This window comes from Cyprinodon variegatus, unplaced genomic scaffold (assembly GCF_000732505.1).
Source record: "Cyprinodon variegatus isolate N-32 unplaced genomic scaffold, C_variegatus-1.0 Scaffold231, whole genome shotgun sequence".
Taxonomy (NCBI): domain Eukaryota; kingdom Metazoa; phylum Chordata; class Actinopteri; order Cyprinodontiformes; family Cyprinodontidae; genus Cyprinodon; species Cyprinodon variegatus.
The window spans coordinates 679,561-705,420 of NW_015150684.1; the positions used below are offsets into that span (position 1 = coordinate 679,561).

General features: G+C 37.4%; 1 protein-coding gene across 3 annotated transcripts in view; it reads left to right on the forward strand.

Annotated features, from left to right (window-relative positions):
- Positions 1-25,860, forward strand: part of foxj3 (forkhead box J3) — a 94,313-nt gene that overhangs the window by 51,346 nt on the left and 17,107 nt on the right. For 2 of the 3 annotated variants that reach the window (XM_015381341.1, XM_015381342.1), the window contains exons 4-7: positions 7,214-7,288; positions 14,133-14,216; positions 18,720-18,821; positions 22,886-23,044. In XM_015381341.1, coding sequence (XP_015236827.1) covers positions 7,214-7,288; positions 14,133-14,216; positions 18,720-18,821; positions 22,886-23,044 — 420 coding nt within the window. The remainder of the gene's footprint in view (positions 1-7,213; positions 7,289-14,132; positions 14,217-18,719; positions 18,822-22,885; positions 23,045-25,860) is intronic. The other variant, XM_015381343.1, reaches the window with a different exon arrangement.

The following is a 25,860-nucleotide window of genomic DNA, read 5'->3' on the forward strand; positions in this document are numbered from 1 at the left end:
TTTGTTTCTTCTCTCAGATTTAATGCTTCTTGCACAGATATTTTCTCCTCTCGCTTGCCTCCTTCTCTTCGCGCACAAACAACGCTCTGCACGAGTCTCAGATACGCTCGCAAACCCGTAGGCTCTGCTTGCAAATTTTTTTTGCTCTCTCTCGGATTGCAGCTGGATCGTCGCCTAGCAACCTTCCCAGCCAATAGAACGACAGCCTCGGAAAGGGTGCGCTTGTTGAGTGTGCCAATGAGTGTGCCTGTGCTACTACGCCACTTATAAGAGCGTCAGCTGAAACTGCAATTTACAGTAGTTTTGTGGCTCGATTCAGCAAAGTTCAGTACTTATGGATAACTCAAACAATTCTGAATTAAGTAATTTGAAACAATTAGTGGTTTGTTATGTACAAAAGCAAAGAACCGACATATTAAATTATTATCTTGAAATACTGCTGCGGTTACAGCGACCAAAACAAAGCTACGGAGCAGACTGGACATCAGGAGCACTCATATTACTTGATTGTATTTACCCGGCTGGCCGGCCCGCCAGGGGGGGTGGGGGGTTGGGTTTGAATACGATCAAGTAAAAAAAAAACCCCGGCCGGTCCATCCACGCCCGCCCACAAACCACCTTTTCTTTTTGAGTTTTCAGTCACACTTTGATTTATGTCATTCAATATTTTCTAGGTCATTGGTTTCATTTCCATTTTGTTATATCCTTGTTTTTTTCTGGTTGTATTTGAGCACTGTTGTATTTCTTGGTTACTCTCTGTTGCCCCCTTGTGCCAGTCTCCTTTCCCCCAGCTCCTTTCTAGATCCTTCTGTTCACACCTGCTCCCAATCAGTTGGGAGCAGGTGTCCATTGTCCACTCATTGATCTGTTTGGCATATATACTCCTCCTCTGCAGTTACTACTTGCTGGATTTCCTTCATTCAGTAGGTTTATAGTGTCTCCTAGTTTTTGGTTCCTGAGGTTCTTGTCGATAGGTTATGGCTTCTGCATTTTTATTTCTTCATTAAATTTAGAAAGAAATCATCTCTGTCTCTTCAGCCCTCAATTGGTTCCTCAACAAGTATCATTAATCCTGATACTTTTTGTCTGTGTATATATAATTTTAGTCAAACAAAATGCATTATTTAATAACATGGTCTTAAGAACCAAACATTTTGTATTTTATATTTCCATTGATAAAGATCCAACTATCAATTTTGTGTGTGTGATTATTATTGGTTTAGACATCTATTTTAAACCTCAAGTTTAAAAATTCTAAGTCAAAATAGACTTTATTTCCTCTAACGACATAACTATCTCTTCTACAATCCATTGAGTATTCATTGTCCTTAAATTGTTACACTCAACATGTTATATCATTGGTGAATGTATTTAGCTTTATTATTGATTTATCCTAGCTCCTCTTCCATATTTCACAGTAAGTCTTGGAAAATGGACTCTACTGGTTAGGCTTTACCTGATTAAATACAGCTCATATTAATGATTTTTTAGAATATTACAGCAATTTACTTCATTATTAATTATATTAAAATAGTTTTTTTAATTGAGATTTTTTTTTGCTATAAACCCCAGACTCTAGTGCATTATATTAAGGCTTTTCAATTTGTTTTCAAAAGACAAACCTAAAGTTATTTGGTACAATGAATGTTGTATATTTTGTATACAGTCCACTATACTCTACAACTATTATAAAATTATGTTTAAATAATTGGTTTTAGTGCTGCAGAGGTTGCAAATCTTAGTAATTGATTGGTCCTTTGATTAAGTTTTCAGTTAGTCGATGAATCTAAGAAAAGATAGCATTAACATTGCTTAATAAACAGACTTTTTGAACATAAAATGTACAAATGTTTGTACATTTTCACACTGCAAATATACAAACATAAAAAGACCTCCTTGATAACTCTGAGGGTGATTCAGAGATCAGAGGTCAGGTGGGTGAATGTTTTCAGGGAAATATTCCTGCACACCACAGGTCTTGACTACAGTGGCTTAGGCCAAAAAAATAAATAAAAAAAATTAATTTGTTAGAATGAGTCCTGTAAAATGTCTCAGCCTAAATATGAATAAATTTTTGTGTAGAGGCTTAAGAATATTGTTATAGAGGCTTATCTAATGTGACTTAGCTTTGGCTGTTTCTCATTAAAAGGGTTTATCATCATCATCCATCATCATTATTTGTAGGGCACTTTTAAACAGCTAACCATTGTAAACAAAGGGCTGAACATAGCTAAAAACAATAAAACATATAAAATAAGGCAATAATTCATGTTCATTTAAGCTGAATAAACAAGGTAACAACAAATTAGTACTGCTAGTGTTAATAGCCAGCGAAAAAAAGGACATTTTGAGCAGTGTTTTAAAATTTGGCAGTCTCTTATCTGTGTAAAGTTAGTGGAGACATACCCCAGAAGAGCTACAGCTGCGGTTGCAGCAAAGGCCTGCTAGATTAATTACATTTCAAATGCATTTCACAGATGTTTGTTGTTATTGCATTAGTCCTTTATCTGTTTTTAAGTGGACATTAAGGACAACATACCATTGATTACTGTAAAATTGCAATTTTATTTAATCAACTGTTTTTGAAAGGAGATAGAAAAAAAGAGATGTATTTGTTTATTGCTCTTAAAGTACTTTCTTTATTATTCAGTGAAACCATTTACATTTATATTTGAATAAAATAGCAATTCCAAGCACTTAATTGTAAATTGGTGTCATCTGAAGTTTCTTTTCTATAAGCCAACAACGATGCTAAAGTGGAAGTTTGCTGTGTGGAAACATCCTAGAGGAAGCGTTGATATAGTCTAGCTCCTTGCAGGGTTACAGAACTCCCCTAGGGTTATTTTACGTTATCATTCCTGTGATCTCTAAGCTCAGACATGCTTACATACGATCCCCATACATGTGTTGCCCATCATCTGCTGGACAGTGATGGCGCTGCCCCGTGAGGTCCAGAGAGCTCATTAATCTAGCGGAGCCAGGAGTGGGTGGAAGGAAGATGCAGCCGTAGATTTCATTATCTTACTTCACAGCACTGCTAATCAGTACATTTATTGATGTGACTATCCCCATTCATGGGAAGATTATTGTTTGTATAATATGAAGGAAAAAGGGCATTTGCTTCAGGGATTTATATTTAGATGAGCAATCTGTACCAGCAAGCTGGCTCGGATTGACGTTTTCCAGGTAGAAGGAAAATCTTCTTATGTATGTTTTTATAATTAGACACACACACGCACATTTGTACACAACCTCTTGTGTACTTGCAGCTGTCTGTGATAAGGAATGGTTTGTTCCCTGCAGTTAGCAGCAGCAAAGTGGGTGTAGTGTTTTTATGGGAATAAATGAAAAAAATAACCATTTTACTGAGGCCAAACTAACATTTTCTATGTTTAAAGCACAGAAATGATTACAGAGAAAAAAACAAAGACATTCAATTTTGAACTTATTTGAAAAGAAATAATGGTAAATTTACATTTATTTTCAATCAAATTCAGTTCAAATGATACTTATTGATCCCAAAGAGCAATTAGATGTTGCAATTCAAGTTGTTCTTTTTTCATTGAGTCGTTGCCAATCTTAATAGCTGAAGTAAGGATCTTCTGTAGCTGTCTGTCTTGCACTAGATCTGGAGTTGCCTCTGATTGAAGACACTCCTGTTATCTGAAGAGGATGCTCACTGTTGCCATAATGTTTATTTTATTAAGAATTCTCCTTTCTGAAGAGGGGAAGTTCGAGAGGAGTTCCTAGACCACAACCGGCCTTCTTTATCAGCTTGTTAAGCTTCTTTATGTCATTCACTCTCATGCATATGTCCTGCGGTTTCTGTAAAGCACCGTATTCCATCGCAAGTATTTTAGAGCAGAGTACCTCTGAGTGGTTGGACTCCCGCAATACATGTAGGCTTTAAATAGAACAATAAAGGGGTTATTTGTCCATTATAACCTGTGTCTCTGATGCCTTCTCTTTATTTTGACCACATGTAGCATTTAATATGCAACAAATATAATGTTACCCACATTCAACACCATTGTTTTTGGTAATTTCAGCCCATACCTTTTCCTTTTTAGTGTTATCTTTGTAAAAGGGATGGGTGGTGTCATATAAAATGGTGTGCTTTTATTTACCTCCAGAACAAATATTTTGTTATCCATGGGGTCATATGAAAGGAGGTCCTCCTGTGGCTTTGTGTTGGAGCCGCAGGTAAGGTTTTGATAAGTAGAATAACATGCGATCCACAGTCTGCGTAAGAACTGTGTCCGTGTTCAGTGGTTAAAGGTATATGCGCAGCATCTTCCTGTAAACCCTGAAGGGCATAAACTTCCTTATGAAGTTCAGCCTGCTCTTGTCCTTGTCTACAGCTTCACAGTTGCATCTCCAATCGAGTCTGTTGTCCAGTTTAACAGGTTTGCTGAAAAAAAGCAGCTGTAATTAGCTACAGTTTAAAGGTTTTAATGAACCCAGAGGAAACTTTATTTATCCTATGTTCTATGATAAAAGTAAGGTTGCATTATATCATACACACAAACCAATGTATTAAGCCCTGGGTACTTTACCGAGAGGCCCCTTCATATGCAAACTGTTGCCTGATTGGCAGATTGCTTCTCTCGTCCCTGAATCAGAAAATAACCTCTCTCTTCAATCATTCGAGGCCCATTTGTGGTTCTGCACAGCAGGGATAATTTACACCAAGCTTTGTTACATAGTAAGGACTGAATTTAGAAAGCTAAGAGATTTTTGTTGTTGGCTTGGTTGATTTTAAGCACCATCGAAACTCAAGGACACACATGCCAGAAAATGCCAGAGTGTGCAAAGTCTGAAATTTACAGAATCGTGCAAACGCTGCAAGACATACACAGGTGTGCAAATCTGCTTGGGTTATGAAAACTGTGTATAAATAAACAAACCCCCCAAATTTTGGTAGAAGTTGGGAAAGTCAAAGCCTGCTGCTGAAATTGAAGTGCTTTTCTGTGTTTGATAGAGCGGCACCATACATGAGATATTTTTTTTGGGAGCAAGGGTTTGCAGGTGCAAGAAGAGCCTGTGACATTCCTGTTTGCCATTTCAATCACCACAATCACCATGCATCTCCGTGATGGACAGCCATTGACCTGCCAAGTGAAATAGAAACTGGTGAAGCATCTCTTCAGGAGAATAAGGCAGAAGCAAAAGGTGGGCAGGGTTGCTACAATATGCTGCTGACTGAGAGTGAAAATAGTTTGGCAGGAGAAACAAAGCTTGTGTAGGGCAGTAAAAACAAGACAGTAGGAAAAGGAAAAAACACTCCTTCTATCCATCTATCTTCTCCCCTCCTCCTCCCCAGTGGTATTAATTAGCAGCAGCAGATGAGTGGAGAACAGGAGCCTGAAGGGAGAACAGGTTCATGTCAGGTTAGCGTACACTGTTGCAGGCCCCCTCTCTGGTCTCATGCCTTTCTCTTCCTCTCGCTTGTCTCACATGCACATGTCTCACACACACAGAAACACACACATCATGAGATTTTACAGACAGAAGTATCAGCTTCCTCTCATTATAGTCAGTAGAATCATAAGCAGAAGTTGAAATAATTCCAGTGAGATTTAAGCTTTTTTTTTCTTTTATTCTACAGTTCCTCACTGGGCAACTCTATAAGCATCCCACCTTAGAATTATACAAATTATTGTTCCAGTATTGTATTTACTGGTCAGTTATCTGTAACACTTTGCATTTCAGCTTCCCTATCAAACATCACTTTCATATGTGTCCAAAAGATAAATACAATTCACTATACAGCTGTCTGCTTATTGCAGCCATAACTGTTTGGATTGTACCTCTGAGTGACTAAAAAATCTCTTTCATAGCCTTATCAGGTCGAAGGGGAATATTTAGTTCCTCGAATTTAGGACATCTGCTTTATTTGTAAGCTGATTAATTTCTTTTTTTAGAGCAGGGCACCTTGTCATTTTAAGAGCTTTATCTTAATGTGTGTTTTTAGTGGACTGTAGTCATTGCATAATCTTCAGCTATGCATCATCACTGCATCTAGATATGCAACGAGAAAAAAAAAAAGCTTTTGACCTTGAGGTGTTCCATCAGAAGTATTTAAAGGCCATAATGTCAAACAATTCAGCCTTGAATTGTGTTCAGTAACTCTGATCTCAAGTATCTTCATTCTATAATAGCGCATTTACCTTTAAAATAAAATGCTATATTTCCTTAAAATATTTTGATCACATGAAAAACTATAAATGAGGAACACAGGAAGATGTGAGGGTAAAAAGGCAGCGCTGAATAGAAAAGACTGTAGAAATATATATTTAAATAATCCAAATATTGGTTTGTTTTTTCTTATCATTATCCTTTGTAATTTGTGGAAAAATGATTAAATTATAATTGACATAGGGTTTCCAGGTATGTTGTTTGTTTGGACTCTGTGGCAATAATTCTTTTAATGAAAAACATCAAATTGGGTTAACAAAACTCCCTGAGTGAATAGCAGCAGCCTTTATTGCTCTACTTTAGACTAGTCAAAGTGCTTTGTATTGGAAACTAATGATGGATTCCATCTTCAGGATCCTACACTTTGCAAGCTGCTGCAATGACACACCTTAGACATTTTTTAGATATTTTAAACATTCTTATGTTGGAAGTTTTATTAACTCTGGCAGATTAAAGCCATCAAAACTGTCACAAAATCCTTTGAAAAATGCTCTTCCTTGCTGGAAGAAGGTTCCAGCACCATTTCTGTTCTTTAATAGTTAGTACCCTTGTTGTGTGGATGTTACGATTTCCTCCCAGCATATATTCATTATATTAATGACTTTTTTAGCCTTTCTTTAGAATCTCATATAATTTGTATTAGGATTTTCAAATATACAGTAAAGAAGGATGAGACCAATCTCAGTGATGTAACTGTGTATCCTCCTCCTGGTAGATAGTACCGCTGTCACATAACTGCATTTCCTACACTAAATCTAAATAGATTTAAGAGAATACTTTTTCAATTGTGAGATGTCAAAGCTGCATAAAATGTCCTCAAGGTTGGTAGGATTTAAATCATTGATGGTGAAAAATGTAAATTTTAACCTGCTAACAATGTTTCTGAAACCCATGTTTCTAACTACCAGAACTTCAGAAGTGAAAGTTCCCAGTGCTTAAAAAATCTGGGTTTAATGTTTATTTATAATCTGTGTTTTCATTTTTTCTTCTCTCTGCTTCTCTCCTTTTGCTGCAGAATTCTATCCGACACAACTTGTCGTTGAACAAGTGTTTTCTCAAAGTGCCTCGCTCCAAAGACGATCCTGGTAAAGTAAGTACCAATATGAAGTGGCTAAATAGGCTGATCAAGACAAATTTTATTTAAAAAGAAATCTGTTTTGTCCAGAGGACAGATGTTCATAAGTCTTGCTTTTCCAGAGACTGCCTTTTGTTGTCCAAAAAAATATTTAATTTGCTTAACTTTACTTCATTACATATTCAATAGATAGTACCAAATAAAAACATATGTACCTTTAAGAAACTTTTATGACAAATTAATCTAGGTGACATAAAGAAATATACTGTATAATCATATCAGAGCAATTACAGTATAAAGAAATATTTAAATTCAGGTTCATTCCAATTTGATATAACAGGGCAGTCTGTCATGATTTTACCTAGAGCTCTGACCCATATGCAGAAGACCAAACAGAGAGACCAGGGAAAAGTTTAACAGGTTTATTTTGAATAGAGAAGGGTCCAGTGCTGCTCTGAACACTGCCGAACTGGGACTGTAAAGTGAAGGCGAAGAGTCTGCGGTTAGTTCAGGCTCAGTGGGAAATTTGTGTCTTTGACTTAAAGAAGGGAATTAAGGCAACAGTACTCATGTTTCCAGAAAAAGGTGTCTCCTGTTGAATCTAGCCAGTGTGGGTTGTTCCAGTAAAGACTTGCTTGTTGGAGGGCGGACAGGGTTTACCCAGACTACGGTTTTTCCTTGAGGAACGGAGGAGCTGACTGCCACTTAATTTTCCTGCGGTACTTCAACGGTTCTTGTGGAGATGAATCTCCTGCTCAGAGAGACGCCCAAACAATCCTTGGGGAAAAGCAGATCCAAAACACAAGCTCGAATCCTCAGCTCAGTTTGGTGCTCAGAGAATCCTTCCGGGGGAGAAGATCCAAAACATCCAGTTTGCAGTATGACTTCCTGCCGAGAGGCAAAGACAAAAACAGCAAGGTTAAAACTCAGGTAGACAAAAACTCAGTTTGACTCAGCAAAACCCAGATTGGCTAGAGTACCCAAAACTGGCAAAACAAAAACTCAGGTTAGACTCTCATAAACTAAGCGTGGCGAGAGTAGTGGCAGTCAGCAGCTTAAGAGTCCTCAGGTAATGAGACAACGAGCTGCAGGTGTGCAGGGAGGCCCAATGAGGACGGGGCACCATCTGGAGGAGGAGAAAAGGAAACACAAAAACTGGATTCCTGACACAGTCAAATTCTTTAAACCACTCGCTTAAAAGTTTTCTGAGTTAGGCCAGTATTATTTCAGTGACTGATTTAGCAGCAATGAACAAACATGTGGTTACACCAGTTGCTTACTTGCTTTGCAGTGCTAATAAAAACAAACACACCGTTATTGGAAGCTGTAGCATGATGGTCCCCCTACAGAAAGGCGACGTAGCTGAAAGCTGAAACTCCAGGTCTCAAATTATAAGCAGAAAAAATAAAAAACATTCAGGGAAAATGTAACATTTATGGACGACATTAAAATAACGCTACCAATAATACTGATGAGTAATTGCAGACTAAGTAGCAGAGTAATGAGTATTGGTTTGGGTGTCCTCCAGGAGTCTGGGCTTATTTAAGACTAAATACGGAAAATTAAACATTAAGCACAAGAGAGGCCTCAATATTAAAAGACCCCCCCCTCCCCCATTAAAGTATACTACCAGTAAACCTGGAGTCTAAAAGCAAAGCTACTCTATTAGGAACATATGGAACAATCAGCTGCTTGACTGATGAGCGTTTCATATGTAGGAAGGAAGTTTTTTGTACAGTTTAAGAGTTTCTCAGTCTGGATAAGTGTAGAAAAAAGAGGATAACGTCTCTGAAAAAGTCTTCTGCCTGCTCATCCACCCTTAATGCAGAATGAGACGTGGTGTGAATTGCTGCTATATGACTTAAACCAAATTCAACCTGAAAAACTCACACGAAGAGAGAAGACAATTAGGAGAAATTTATTGATACAATTACTTGGCCTTTGGCGCTCAGACCTCGGCAGGAAACATAGCGCTTAATTTTGACAGATATGCATGAACAGGAGCAAAAAATAGGTCTGTTTCCCCCCAAGCCTGAAACTGGTGGTGGAGTGGAGATAGATGAAGTTGGTCAGTCTGTAGACTGCTGGTTAGCGAGACGGTATGCTGAGCTTTATGGGGAGATCCAGTGGATTGCATGAGCTGATACTAGAGCTTCACTCAGGGACCTGGAAGATGGAAGTCCGACTTGGATAACACAGGTTGAGAGAACCTGTCCATGATGAGCAAGCATGGAGCGACAGGGGAGAGGAAAAACTCCCCGTTGGGAAGAAACCTCTGGCAGAACAAGGCTCAATGTGGTGGTCTTCTGCCGGACCGGTTAAGATGAGACAGAGAACGCAGTAAGAGTTCGGGAGGAATTACACTTTGATGAAGCTTTAGCTACGATGGTGGAGGAGGGGCTGGTGGTGGGTTTAAACGGTGTCGCTCTGAATGAAGTCACAGCGTATCCACAGCCTGCCCACAGGAGCAGACGGCGTATCGGAGGGCTTTAAGATGAACTTTGGATGCCGATTGGCTTTTGTGGAGGTGTGGTTCAAAGCTCATTAGCTGTGTCGCAGCTGGATGAATGAAAAGCAATGAGTTTCTTCAGTTGAACTTCCACCTAGGCTCCATTTGAAACCTGATATCCGTCCATGTTTTGCTAAGATTCTGGTAAAAAAGAGAACTTAGAAAAGTATCAACAATTTCAATGAATCCGTGGGAAATATGATTTGAAGGATTTATACAATTTTTAGACATCAAAAATATGAAAGTTTGACTTAGAAAATGCATAGGAACCCCCTTTACAAATTTCTGTCTACTTTATGTAGGAGCCCCTGTAGACACGCACATCCCTGCGCACTTAAAAGCAGTTTGTGGCTCCACTACCAGCTGTGGTGAATTCCTAATGTGGTTTTCTCTGTGTTCTGCCTTTCCTCCAATATTGATTCTGCCAAGTAATAATGTGGCACAGAGAGTAATGAATAATAAGTATATGTAGGTACACACCTTCATATCCAAGGCCTTTCATGCATCTGTTATGCTTTATTAGAGCTCTGTTCACTCTTTTTTCTCTCCTGGACACAATCGCAGGAAGCTTTAGATATGTTTCACCCCTGCTGCTGCCGCTCCTGCTGTGCTTGCTGTTGTGGTTATGAAGCCGACTTTTACCACAGCCACTTCTGCAGAGTCGGTTTGATAACAACAATTTGTCAAGTCCTTGTTTGTGCTGAATCGTAGGACTCAGGCTCAGACAGGCAGTATATAATTAAGGTTGATCACTGAAGCTTGTCTTTACATTATTTTTTTAATAAACGCTCAAATGTTGAAACCTTCACACACCACAGGATTAATGTAAGAACCAACCCACAACTTTTATGGTGGAGAGAGAAAAAAAACGATGAAGCAAAAACTTTTCAATGAACTCTCAAAACTCTGCACATTTTGCTAGGTGGGAGGGGTAGTGGAGGGAGGTTCTCCTGGCTGTGGGGATTTTGGAGCCATTGAAAAATGAATTAGGGGGAAGAAGCTTTAAATAATTCAGAGGAAATCCTTCGGCTTGAGTGGAGGCCTATAGTCTGGAAAGACACAAAGAGAGTGGCTACCCTCCTGATTAGCCTGACTTGGACCTGAGCAGCACCTTAATTTACTACCAGGATCGAAGTGGTCGATACCTCAGCACGTGGAAGGGGGGTCAACAGTGTGTGCAGAAGTTGAATGTACATGTTCTTGTGAAGCCTTAGAGAGAGGGGGGAAGCTAAACCATGCATGTGCTAACGTTAATTGGCTGTGTACAGCTCAGTGGTGTGGGACTGAGAGACAAGAAGAGGAGAAGAGGAAAGAAATATGGTGGAGGTTGGGGGGAGTGTGTGTCTAAGCCTAGTCTATGGTTGGCCTAGATTAACCTCTTCAATTTGTTTGTAAGGGAGAGGAAATATGTTGCACAAAATAAAACCGGAGTAAATGAAGGGCTTCAGAAAAAAGAAATTGTTTTTAAAAAAATTAATTCTGGAGGATTTCCACACTTTGATCTTCATAAAATTCTGCCTGAGGGCCAAAATATCAAGTGATAATATCTTAAAATAAATTCTGAATACAACTATGGTTGGGTGATGTGGTTTAAGAAAAAAATTTCACTGATTTTTTTAATCCTATATTTGATGGATTTCTTTTCTTCCTTTATTTCCCTAAAAAGAACTTAAAAATGAGAGAAAAAAATATATAAAAAAAAAAAATTGTATTTTAATTCGCCTTTTTCAGGAGTTGACATGTGTTCAAAGTGCAGCTAAATAAGCCATAAAACATGATGGCAGGGCTGCCATTGTAAACAATAAATATAGCCCACAAAGGACCTGATCTGCAAAAGGTTTGCATGTATTAAAAGATCGCCCTTTTCCATTCCCAGGGTAGATGATACGATCTCACTTTATTTGTTGAAAGCTGTCCCAGGGTTTTTTTTTCTGGTCTTATTTCGTGCTGATCAGACTCTAATTTTGCACTTTTTGTCGAACCAGAGAAATGTTTTATTTTCTTAGTCTTGTGTGGATTCTATGATGGAGTTTGAGGCGCACTTGTGGGAGGTCTTTGCAGATCCAAATAGACGTATACCAAAAACCAATCAAACATATACTAAGTTATCACACCAGTATATTTATATGAATGCCAACAACACAAAAAATCCTTATAAAAACACTTTATAAAAACAAAAACATAATATTAAGTACAGGTTTACTTTTTGTACATAAATGTTTCCCTTCTGATGCTTCTTGAAGGCAAATCTGTGTTTTGCATGTTCCAATATTGTGTCACAAACCTAAAAAAAAATATTGTATGAGTTTAATAATGGAGAAGCTATTAGACAGCTTTATTTTTTTAATATATGAAAAATTAACAAACACCTCGAAAAAGTAGACTATATTATCTCATTTGCCACATGAATCCCAGATTGTTCATTCTTCTTTGCCTTTTCTAAAAAGTGCTTTAAATCAGTCCGACCTGTCTTTATCCATGCTTGGCTAGATACTGACGATTGATAAAGGAGACAGGGAAAGCAGAATACAGCGTTAGCCTCACTACATGCAGTTAGCCAAGCCTTCTTGCTAAACTGGGTTGTGGAAAAGGACGTTTCTTGCACCATTTCTCTCTCTCTCTTCAATGCGTCTCTTATTCCCGTGACCTGTCAATCACCATCAACCTGTCAACGTACCATTTGAGTTAATAGAAATATTCAGCTGCAATAGCAATTGTTCAGACTTTTATAGCTGCTTGATGGTTTTGAGAGAAATATTGCAAAATTAAGAACCTTACATGAAAATGCAGAAAAAAGGACAGCAGCAGTAAAAAAGCATCATATAGGCATCCTATAGCATGTACAACCTTGTTGCATGGATAGCAGACTGGCTACAGGTGTCACTCACATGTTTTAGACTCAGTTTATTGATTTTTCTTCTTTACAGCATGTAAAACAGGTTTAGTATGTAAAGATTTGTTGTTTTTATTATATTAGGTGGAACAATTGTGGGGGTATTAAAATCTCATTTTCTCAAGGCCAGAATAATTTACTCATATTTTCACATCCAAATCACTCTTCATGTTACTTGATACCAAGATTAGCAGTTTAGGCATTACACAAGTTGTTTATGATTTTTTTTTTCAGGGAATATGCGTCTTGTTTTAGGAGTGCTACCCACACTAACCTTCAGGATACAACAGACAGTTTAAGATGTTACCAATGTACTTTGTTTTTATTGGGAAATATTCATAAAACCCTGTATTACAGCAACTGCCCTCTAAAACAGGCAGCACATTTTGTTTAGTGCTAATACAAATGATAAATGACTACTAAATTCAGGGAGGTTAGAAAAAATATAACCAATGCTGTTTGAGATAAATTAAATTCAGCCAAAAACAGTATTGGCATTCAATGCCAAAATCTTGGGTAAACAGAATTCACCACAAAACTAACTTGTAATATAGATTTTGACATAGATGACCAGAATACATGAGAAATCCACTTCCTTGAATAAAAAGATGTTGAACAGAAAAAGGAAATACAACAATCTTATCCATCTGATAAGCTTGTAAACATGGTTGAGATAGAACAGATGAAAAACTAAAGATGCCTGTTGATGATCAAATGTGCTTAAAAAGTTGGAAGCAATGATAAAACGAACTGACCCTTTTACATCCTTATAGGCACAACAGTAACAATTTAGAGTACCTTTGATGACCTGAGCAGGGTAAGAAATTGATAGATTGTTCTCTTAGAGCTGAAGAAAAGAAGCTGCTTATTACATGTTACCTACAATGGTTGATGGAGAGCAAAACAGATTGGGAATATGGTGCATCAAAACTATGAGACTGACTTTTTGAGTACTGCTTCTAATCATATCAATTTCTCAGAAAAGATAAGATGTTCCATCACCTCTTATGGAAGGAACCCTTATATTAAATTTAGCTCTAGATAAGGAGAATTACACTTAGAATCTAGCCCTGTCAAGCACTTAAAAAATAAAAAAATAATTACACAAATATATGGAGTTGTTTTAACTCTTTATGTTGGCTGTCTGTGATAAGTCCTACCTGCTTACCCAATGTAAGCACTGCCTGCTGCAGAAGACTCCAACATCTTATTAATAATTCACATGACCACAAATGCAATCTACAGATGGAACAGACAGTAAAAATTCTGCATTTAAGAGGAAGAAGCAGTCTTTTCCAGATTTCTGCAAACTTTTGTTTAAAATGAGAAAATAAAAAGAAATGATTATTGTATTTTTGGAAGTGTATTGGTTTCCAAATCTACTTTGAAAGCTTGGAAAGACCGAAAGCAAGACCAAGAGCAGATGCTTATGTGTATTCATTGTGGTTACTTTTCAGGGCTCCTACTGGGCGATAGACACCAACCCTAAAGAGGACTCAATGCCCAGCAGGCCGAAGAAAAGACCACGCTCTGGAGAAAGGGTACAATTTTACCAACCTTCTGAATACCTCTCTTTATGACACTGGAGTCTTTTGCTTTTAAAGTCTTAAACATGTCTGCTGTTTCACTGGTAAAATAAATCCTGAGTGGAACCACACTTAAAGTCATCGTTAGAGGTTTTCATGAACATAAGATATTTCTTATGCCAGGATGGAGGAATCAGAAACAATTCTGTTTCCACAGAGAACATTTTCTGGGAATGCTTTCAAAGCATTTGGTGAGGGTGCAACAAGAGATGTAAAAAAACTCCTGAGATACTTTAGAAATATTAGAACATATTTTTTAAACACATCACAGTCGAAATTAAAGCTTATATATGCATATAATCACCAGATCTTTCTGGCTTGCATTCTTCAGTTTCTCACAGCAGAAGCAGCAACAAGCTGCAGGAAAGATGAGAGGATTCAGACGCAGGAATGAAGATTGGTTTTTGAAACATTGATTGACAGCAGCGGAGGCTATAAATATATGTAACCCTGCATCAGCTCAGCAGAACGCGCCTGCCGTTCACTCATTAACCCTGCAGATCTGAATACAAAGGCAGTGCAGGGGTAGCTCCGCCATGGGATGCGCACGTCATACAAACCCCTTCCAAAACTCTCTGTTGTTCAACCTCTGTGTGCAGGAAACTGTGCAAAAAGTTTCTTTTTCTTCAGCACTTAGTTTAGATATTCATAACTAATTGGATTTTAAATAAATCCAAACAGCCAAGTTTAACATTTAGCAGAATAGGGTTTCTTTTTTTGAGTGGAAGATTAACCAAACATTTGTACTTTTAGCAGGAATGATGCAGGCCTTTTTGATCCACTAAACTCTACCATCCTCCTCTATAGAGCCACTGCACTGCAATTCAAATGATTAATGCCCACAGAGTAGGAAAGAATTAAAATAAAGTGGTTTCATTAGTCGTCTTTGGTGTTTAATGTATAATTAGTGACTCAAAGTTAACACTGAGCACTTTAGAACTTAAAAGCCAATTTTATCCATCTGCATTAACTGCTGTAGCACCACAACTTCAGTACAGAAGACTCTCATCTTTCTTAACTATGCATCGATAGCTGGCACACAATAACGCAACAGGTTTTAGAATAAAATAATTAAACAATATCTTGGTAGGCCTTTTACCATAAACTCTAGTATCTCAAGTTTTAAAATGTGGTAGATTAAATGAATTTAAGTCATTATAGTGAGTACTGGATGGGGACGATCTTCAGACAGCATGGCTTCGCTCCGTTTAGCCATCCATTCAGGTTTTTCCTTGCTCTTTTTCCCCTGATTACAGTGAGATTTTCTGAATGTACATCTGACTGTGTTGTGACGTTAAAGAAACCTGCAGTTGTTCATCACATCCCCCGTCTCTACCTATTATCCAGCATCTCTGTCTCTGTTTGTAGCAACATAATCATTATCTCCCCGTTTTCCTGCCACTCTCCTCTCTACCTCCTTGTCCATATTGCTGCTTTACCCTCCCCGTCTCAGGAAAGCTCAGGCAGGCGTGGAGCGGCAAAGTGCACAATCACTATTGCTCACTTAGGGAAGACTGGAGGTAGCAGAGAAAGAAAGGGTTGCCTGAAAAGAAGCACAGAGAAGTTTGAAATAAAGGATGAAGAAACAAAGAGAAACAGACATCAATGTAGACAGAACGGTGAGGAGAAAAAGAGTGGAGCTGCGAAGAGGGGAAAGAAGTAGCTGGAGGAGGGGAGGGAGGGAGGAAGTGTTCTAGGCTTGTGTTCCAGTTAATTACCACAGAGGGCCCTGGGGCTGCCGTTAGACATATTTTCTTCACCAACATTTTTTTTTATTACAAACATTAATTAATTCAGAGCCTTGTCATCTTGTCTTACATGGATGGGCCCTTCGACCCCTTTTCTTATGCCTCACTTGCACTGCTGGCAGACACACTGTGGGCTGTCACATGGGCTAATGAGAGAATGGGAGGTTTTAAGTGCTGGGATTTAAGGCGGTATTACTGTCTCTGGAGGGATAGAAAAGGTGGACTAAATATGTCTTTGTGATTTTATTTGGGGGGTCTTTAGTTGCACCTGGGCTGCACGGTTGTGAAGAGTTTAAGCTGGCAGAGAGGCTGAACGTCACTTTCATAAATTCATTGTGCTATTAGTTGTGTAGCTGCGGTGAGGATAATCATGGCCCTTTCATTTCATGTATACCTTTCTGTCTGCTGTCTGTCGGCACTCAATTATCTACCTATTCTTTCTGTCTTCCCGCTTTCTTCCACCAGCCCATTTTTATTTCCCCCCATCTCCTCTTTGTTGTTTTTTTTTTTTTTTCTTTTTTCTAAGAGCTTCCATCGGGGGAAACGGCAACTCATTTGTCTGGGAGTTTATCATAAATTAAAGATTGCATTGTTACCAACCAATCCTCTTACTGTAAGCAGTTGGGGAAGTCAGCCAAGCTGCCTTGAACCTTAAAGGAAGTCAAACAGGGAGGAACACCCCACACACACACACAAGTTTTCAAATTTTTTAGAATATTTCAGGCACCAGTGTAGCACCTAATCAATCTCTTAGTGCTCATCGTCTCTCATAGACCTGTGCTTTGGCTGACGGGGAGGACAGCAGCAAATGATTTGCTGCTGAACACGTTTGAAATGTGTGAATAATTCATGAAGATGGCTTGATTCATCTTACCAAGTACAAGTGATGTGTCCACTTCCCAGTCTGCCTAAGTGTCCGGCAATTTACTTGAAGCACGCGCCGACTTGTTTGCGCGGTTCTGAGCCTGGGGCATCGGGGTGAATCTGGGGGGGCTCATAAAATAGAATCATGAACTTGAAGCAGACAGAAATTTCTTCATAACCTTTGTCACATTTAATTTCCCATCTCATTGCCAAAATCCTCTGGGTATCTCCAATCGCTACAAGCCGGATTCAGAATTCTTGTGAATCTAAATGAACAGAAAAGGCTCACAGGGATTTAAGAAGTGCTTCACTTGGGCTGTACTCTGCTGGATCTGTTGCCGCAGAAAATCATTAAGACACACACTGACTGGTGAATTAGGGTAATTGGTACTAAATGTGTATAGTTTTTTTTAACCTATTATTTATGCAGGTGTATGTGATTGAGTTTTGATTTAATGGACAAACACAAAGTAGTAAAACATTTTGAAGTGACAGCATAGAGTTGTAAAGGGTTTTTAATGTGTTACATGCCAATATTTGCAAAGTGTGACATTCATATGTTTTGAGCCCCCTTTAATTTGATACCCATGAGGTAAAATCAGTGTAAGTAGGCCTGAGAGGTTTATAAGGAGAACATTAGTGAATAATTAGCAAGGAGACCAAGGAGCAACTCTATCTTATGCAGAACATCAGTACTTTGCCGTTAAATTGATGTTGGCAGCATTTTGCTCTGAAGTTGATTTAGTTCAACAGGAACACGGGAGATGGCAACTGTTGTTGGGCAGATGAATGGAGCTAAAATATTCCTTATTGTTACTATTCCAAGATGCTATCTGAATGCTATTAGTCCAGGCAGATATGTGCGTTAGAATTTAATATTGCAATTTGCTGTAACATATTGGAATCCTTTTTTTAACAATGCAAAATATGTAGAGTGCATTTAATACTCATTTTTTCAGAACAGGAGTAAAAGAGTCCCTCATCTCATCTACAAAAGAAGCAAAAAGATCATCTAATATGGGTATCACGTTTTGGTTGAAAAGAGCTGCTGCAAAAACATAACAGTGGATATCTGCACAAACCCAATATAAATAGTAAACATATATTTTCACAACTCTTTGATTTCTATTGTTCGTTGCTGAAGAAATATGAAAAGTAGCGTCATACTGCTTGTTTAGTTTTTATATTGGAACAGTTTCTCGTATTTTGTACCAAGTCACTGAATTAAATTGGTGTATTGAGCTTTTTTATATCCATGTCTCTGACTTACATTTTGCCACAGTCAGCAAGCGATTAAAGCAGAATAAACCCCAATAAATAAACAGACTTGTTTGTGTCAGAAGATTTGTGGATAATTAGAAACATTGGGCTGTTTCATCCGGAAAGTTTTCCATTCTGTTATACTGCAGAAAAAATAAATCATTATTCTTTTTTAACTAGTTAGTTCTTAATTAATCCTGAACGAAAGTTCTATCTTTTCCTAATTTTAAAGGGTTGGAATGATTTGATCATTGTAGAAATAGAGGTTTAAAGAGAACGTTTTAGTTCCTGAGGTATCTAATTGTTTTCCTCAACAAAAAAGGGACTAGTTTACCTTGATCTAAACCTTGGCTATTAAATATGACACACATATTTCAAAGAGGTAACTGGATGTCGTGTCTCACAAAATAAGCTTAATTCGCTCCCCTTTAGAACATGTGAAAAACATTTCATGCTACAAAAAAACAAAATGTCAACATAAGAAACAATGGGAGGCAACTTAAGACATACCAATGTAATCTCTACTAAAAGCAACCTAAACCATGAAAATCTGATCATTTGTTTTTGCCTTTTTCTGCACTTGCAGGCGTCGACCCCTTACAGTCTGGAGTCAGAGTCCCTAAGAATGGACTGCATCATGTCAGGGGGAGCGTCCCCCACTCTGGCCATCAGTGCAGCCAATAACAAGGTAGCTCATTTGTCTAAAATGTTCGTTTTGTTGTTGCAAGACAAGTAGGAAGGAATTGTTATGAGAATCAATGCAAAGTCATTTAAAAAAAGGATTATGGTACACATTAAGGTAGGGTATCGCTGTAACTGAACTCAGGAATCAGCCTCTATTCAAGGAAGGCGGGTTCTCACTTTTTCTAACCTTTATTTGTTTTTTTAGGTTGTTTACTTGTAACACATTGTATAAAAAAGGCATGACTTTGTTTTCCTCTTTTGGACATTGAATTAGACCAAACATTTTGTTTAAGGTCAATTAGGATTGCCAACATTGTTTATATTTGGTAAATTTCAAAATTATCTAAAGAAAAGTTGAAATGTAATCACATATTTTAAAAATAGATATCAGATTGAGTTAACATTTTGAGAAAGCTCAGATGATGATTTAATGCGCTTTTGATAGGTCAGGATAAAAAACTGAATGTATTTTAAGGCAGCAACATAAGCGCCCTGCTGTCTCAGCAGTTTGGAAAGAAAACACAGAAATCAGCCAAAATATGTGGAAGAGCATTGTGGGCATCAACAAGTCTTGATTCCTTCTTGGGTACAAAGACAGATGGCAAAAGGTCCCATATTCATCTGTTGAAATGACAATATGCATTATAAATACTATGGGAATAGCCACCTATTTTTCTTTTCAGAAATGATATAGTTTTTTTTTTTTTTTTTTTTTTTTTTAGAAACAAACATGTTTTTAAATGAAATGCATTGAAAAGCAAGAGACCTTTTGAATGGCTAAAACCTAAAAAAGACAAGTGGACCAACATGGACTGAAAGGCCACTCAGAGACGAGGAGGCCGTCACTCCAAACAATTCAGAAGGAGTAAAATCAAAGTAAAAAAAAAAAAAGCTCTCTGGAACACAGACCTTAATATTGGAAGGCTGTAGACCGATGAAGTTAAAATTAATTTAATGTTTGGAGAAATCTTAAGACATAAACAGGAAAGTTGAACCCTTTGAAATAAAATGACATCAAAGTTCATGCTACACAGTGGCTATCACAAAGACATGATCGAACATAATTAGTTGTTTCCCACATTCTTTTTGGAAGCAAAGGCCACAAATAGTTCTTAAAACCTTAACTTTGAAAGGACAATTCGAAGACATTGTAGATAAACATCTAATTTTAAATAAAATGTTGAATATTTTCTATGAAATGTTACATTACCTCAAACTATTTGTTTCACATCCTAGTAATTAATAGTAGAAAATGTATATAATTATAAACACTGTAAATGAATGTCCAGCTTCCCATAAAAGAACTGCAATAAGCAGCTTCATTGTAACAGTTTCTGAACATGATTAAGCAGCAGGTGCACTTAGTCAACTCAGGAAACCATTATGTTTATCTTGCATCATTTACGTTAAACATGTCCTTTTGCACTCACTGCGCTACTCCAGGAGAAGCTATAACACATCTCTTTTAAGACATCTCTTTACATAGTGAAAGAATGATTCAGAGCAGGGCGAGGGAGACCTTGACAATAATGATGCAGATCTCCAACGTCAATGATATCCGCCCACGTCCAGACAGGTGGCGTCCTGCAGGCGCAGCAATGTGCCAGAGCCTTCTCTCTTACACATAAAAGATGTCGTTTCAAAATCTAGCTTTGTGGCTTGACAGAAAAAAGTATTTTTCTTAATATCATTTTTTAATGTTTTTTTTTTTTATTATCTTTATATATTATATTGTTTTAGTTCTCATCTTTTTACTTAAAGCATAGTTGCTCCTAAAAATTAACCTGCAAATATGCTTTTAGTATTTTTTTTCCTTGCTGTGACACATTCCAACAAAGAAAATTAAATTTTGTTTCAGTGGATTTCTCCACACCCAGTAAAACTGGAGAAGACTTCTCAGAAATTCTTTGTTTCTTCTTGTTTTTCTTACTACTAGATGTTCCACAGGGTAGAGCTGTGCCCCGGAGAGCTTTTACTGTTGTCTCACCCGAAGGCTATGTTTTCACATTTGTCTTTACAATTAAATGTAGCCTGGAGGTAATCCTGGCGCTTTGCCTCACAAGTCCTGACAGTCAAATAAAACAAGAGAAACATGATTCAACATAATTCTGAGGTGCCGCTTTTAAAATCTTTGTGATGTATCAACACGAGGCATTACACTGTGCAGCTCTTGTCACTACAAATGTGTTCTGTAGGTTAGTTTTTTTTATTTTTTACAAAATGTGTCTGTTAGTGCAAAGACGAGCCAAATAACAGAAAACTTACTTCCATACATGAATTACCAAAGCGCTCTTACCACATGAAATGTTTTTTATTTAGTCATAAAGCCACAAACTTCGGTCGTCTGCGTTGGGATTTTATGTGATAAAATCACAATTATGAGCAACATAGTGCATAATTACGACATTGAAAGAAAATAATTTAGGGTTTTATTTTTTGTTGAAAAATTTTGATTCAATACATTTGAAATCAGTTTTAAATATTAGCTTTATGTGCCACAATAAGTTGTAGATTTAGCACATTCTTGTTTATTATTACCAAACTTATCCTTCTGGAGGAACTAAAAAAGTTTCCGGTCTTTCCCAGATTATCTGTTAGATTTAGACCTGGACTTAGACCCTCCCATTTCAACCATGTGTTGTGCTATAACTTCTTCTTGTAGCTCCAGCTGTATTTTTAGTGTCTGTGTACTATTAAAAGGCCGAGTTTTAAGTTCTTTGGATCGTTTTATGGTTCTTTCTATCTTTCCAACAACCTACATGAGTTAATTTCCCCTGATAATATAAAAACATGATCCTTCCACCACCATTGGGATGTTTTTCTAAAGTCATGCACAGTGTCCTGATTCAACATTTTATTTATAATATTTTACCAATATTACAGCTTTGAGTATTGACCAATACTTGTGCTGACATGATAGAAAATAATCCTGCATTATGTCATTACTTTTTTGTGGAATATGCAGTGTGGAATATTAGAAAAGGCTTAATGTAATATTACTCAAATAGAAAACAATAGTCAAGCACAACAGAAATTAGAACAGATAGCCTGTTTTATATAAACCAATGGCTTACTGAAGTTTTTTTACTTTTACAGTAGCTGATAGAATTATATACTCATTGCTGGAATAATATTGTATTGATTTCCGATATCAGTATCGGATCAGGATTTATCCTGTGTTGGTTTTTATCAAACGCTTTGCAAGTCGAAATATTTTGTTTAAATTTGTGCTCCTCTGACCAGAGCAACTTGTTCTAAATGTTTGCAATGATCTCAACATTTTTTTTGGATCATTGCACATGACACTTCACATACGTTTTCTTCCTTGTCTTTCTTCCTCCCACTTTTTCTATGTTTGTAGAGTGCTGGACTAAAAGCTGTCATATCAATAGATTATCATACTCAAGCTGTGGATTCCTCCAAATCCTCCAAAATTACCATGTTGGATTCTTATCTGTTTAATGCTCTGATTTTTTTTGTCTGGGCTGATAGCTTTTGTTCAAGGGTATGCAACCAAAAGCTCCAAAGCAAAATGTCTCTTTAGGCTCTAGAGCCTGACGCTGGTGACATTTGACCAATAAGCATAAAATGAGCAATAATTACTTTTTCTTTTTATAATGAATAAACCTCCATGAATGTAAAAAAAAACAACAACTAATTTGGACACAACAGCATCTGTTAAAATCATATTCTTATACTTTAATGAAAAATTCTTCTGTTTAAACTTTTGAAAATTAGAAGTAAAGTTGTCTTCAATTTCAAAATGCAAAACTGAAGTATAAAAAAAACTGATTAATGTCATCATGAGGTTTGCAGCTGTGCATACTCTCTGTTTTTAGTTTAATGGTCTAAAATAGATGTTGCATGTATGGAAGTTGAAAAATAGGTTATGCTGTATTTTATTTATTGTCATTGGAGGAAGGTGGAGGTTATAACTGTAAATATTTTTAAATTTGTATGTGTTATGTTTATCACTGTGTTCCTCAGTCTGGCCATAAATTGAAAAAATAAATAAATAAATAAAATAAAAGGAGTAAATCGTAAACCTTGCTGTGTTTGTGTCTTTAGGTAGCGCTGTATAACCCAGAGGCAGAAGGCAGTGAGAGTCCTGGGAGTCTAGGTGGCAGCCTGAGCAACAGCCTTTCAGAGCAGAGCTTGGCGTCTGTCAGCCTTAACAGCCTGAACCCTGCTGTCAGCAGCGGCACCAATGTACACAGCTACACACCAGTAAGAGCCTGTCTTTGTTATGGCTGCGAGTGCTATGGGTGTTGCAGGAGGACGTCTGCATGTGGCAGAGTGCCTTTTTAAGAGGACATATTTGCTAGGCCATCACTTTCTCTCAACTCTCATCTCCTCTTTCATCATTTGGGGAATTTTAAGTCGACCAGCATTAAAGCTTTTTTCCCGACCTGTGATCTCCTAATTCCGACATCATCTGGGTGATTCGGTGGGTGCTGAAGGTGTCTGCTGCACCCTTAGCAGCTAAGCAGGTGGGAACCGGCTAACGATATGTGCACTGGATCCGCAGCTAATGGCTGAAACTCTCACTTTGTATAACGTTCAGGTTGGAGGCAAAAAGTCTCATCATAGGAAGATATTGTTAGAATAGACTACTTATATGTGTTTTCAAACGTCTTTATTTTTTATATATAACTGAGTTGAAGAGTGAAATACTGAATTATATCTTCATTTTCAGTCGGCGTTTGCTCAACACAAACTTTTTTATAACTGAAATATAGTAACACAAGGCCATCCATCATTTCAGACACAATGCAGTTTGAAGAATAAAGACATGCATTGTCTTGTCGAGTGCAGCCATCATAGGCACTTATTATTTACCTTGTAAATTGAGTTTTTGTTTTGCAGCAGACTATCTGTGGTGCTCATGCAGCCTCTCTGCAACCCTCAGGGTTGAACGCAGCAAAATAAATTTTGAATCTGTGAGCAATAATAAGATGCTTTGAAGGAGGCTCTCTCCTGTCATGCAGAAATAAAACAGCAGGTGGAAAAGGAGTTTACCTGTGTCATCTCTGGTGCATTTAAATGGTGCCTGACCCCTGTAGATCTGACCTATTTAAAACACAGTCAACAAAAAACGGAGCAGATTATTCTACAAGCTGAGAAAAACAGATTTGTAGCATTTTTCATATAATACAAAAACCTCTTAGACATGATAAATCTCCCATTAATAAGATATGCTACTTTACAAACCATCTGATGTTAACATATTTTGTCCATAGTAGCAGGAATCACACTCTGAATAGCCAATAAGAGGATCAGGCTCCATCTTGAAATAGAAATCTATCTTGTATGTAGATCACAGATCAGTTTTAACCTCTGCTTTGTTTTTTCTTGTAGGACATTAGTATATTTTCTTTAAAGATCGGTACATTTTCTCTGTTATTTCCCCTTTAGCTTTTCAATTCATTTTCTCATGGATTTATGTCATCAGCTGGTCTCATAATGCTTAGCATTATGTTCCATATAAACAAATGTTATAATGCCATTATTATTACTGAATATTAAGATGAAAATGTGTGGTTAAACCTGTGTCATAAAATGAGCAGGATTTACTACAACATGAAGGCTGATACAGTATGAAGGGCCCAATTAACTTTGCTTAGTCTGATTATATTACATATGTAGTAGTGCAGATTATATAATTTCTTTTTAAATGTAAGAATAGAGGGAGAATAGAGAGTATGCAATGTAGAAATTGGAACGGTTCATATTCTATGCTTTGAGTTTCCACTTTTAGCGTTTTTGGTTTACTTTTAAAACTCCAGAAATCAAAGAGATCAATTTATATTAATCAGTCTTCACAGGTTATACCCCATTTCAATTACTTTGTTTTTCACCAAGTGAAAGAATGAGGCATTTTGAGTCTTTGAGTTTCTAAAGGTAAAACAAGTATTTTATTTATCTATTTATTTTTATAGTAACTTGAAGGCTGGCTGATTTTTTGTCACTTTTTAAACGTTTTGCAAAGTTTTAAAATATTTTAATAATTGGTTTAACTTTTAGCTTACAGATTAAAGTTGTTAAATTGTTATTTTATTTTTTTGTTTTGTTTTAAAACGATGTTACTGCCATCTCTAAGCCCTTGATACTTGTCATTTTGTGCTCCTCATAAGTATTATTTTTTGTTAATTATTTATCCCTGAATGGCAATATGAAGTTCTCACATTGAATAATAAGACATTCAAGGTCCTGTATCATTATTGGCTGTTTTAAATTGTTTTTGATTGTTTTCCTTTGCACAAAAGTCCCTTCCTGTTAGCCAATGTTCAAAATGGGAGACGCAAGAGAACATGGCTATGAAGCAAAGCAGATGTATGTTGAGCTATATAAGTTGGGAAATCGTTTTTCCATTTTACTTCCTTTTATTTATTCATATTTTGCAGACATTTTACTCTACAATGCAGCAACAGAAGGAGATTTATCTGTCCTGTTATATTTAGTAGCATGCTGTTAAGGGATTCTCTGTTCAACAACATTTAATCCAGGTTTACAGCAGAGCAGAAACACCACTGCTCTTTATTGCCTCTTTCTGGTAACAGCTGCTCACCTTTTTACCATCAATCACTTTTCTCCTGCTACATCCCACCTGCATTAGTAAAGGTCAGTGCAATCTCATCTCATTAACCTCCTATTTCTGCAGGCCATCTTTTGTTTTCCTTCTTCCTTCATCACCTCGGCCACCCCTCACAGTCTTCCTCCTCCTCTATCCTTTCAGACATCATCTGCGGGTCTAGTCCGCCGAGGATCAGGGTTAGTTCTGTCTCATTACCTGGTGCGGGTGACATCCTCCTGACTGACAGTGATTACCGGTGGCATCGTTGGCAGAGATCTCACGCACACTGGCGAAGTGCAGCAAGATGCTCCCATTATTGGGTGCAGGTAGATGTGTGGGTGATGGCGTCATGGAAAGCTGGCTCATATTGGCAGAGGCACAGTGATCACAGCAAATTGCTTGTGTTCACCGGCTGGATGTTGAGGAGGATGACAGCTGGGATGAGATGATTGAGGATGGAGGAAGACAA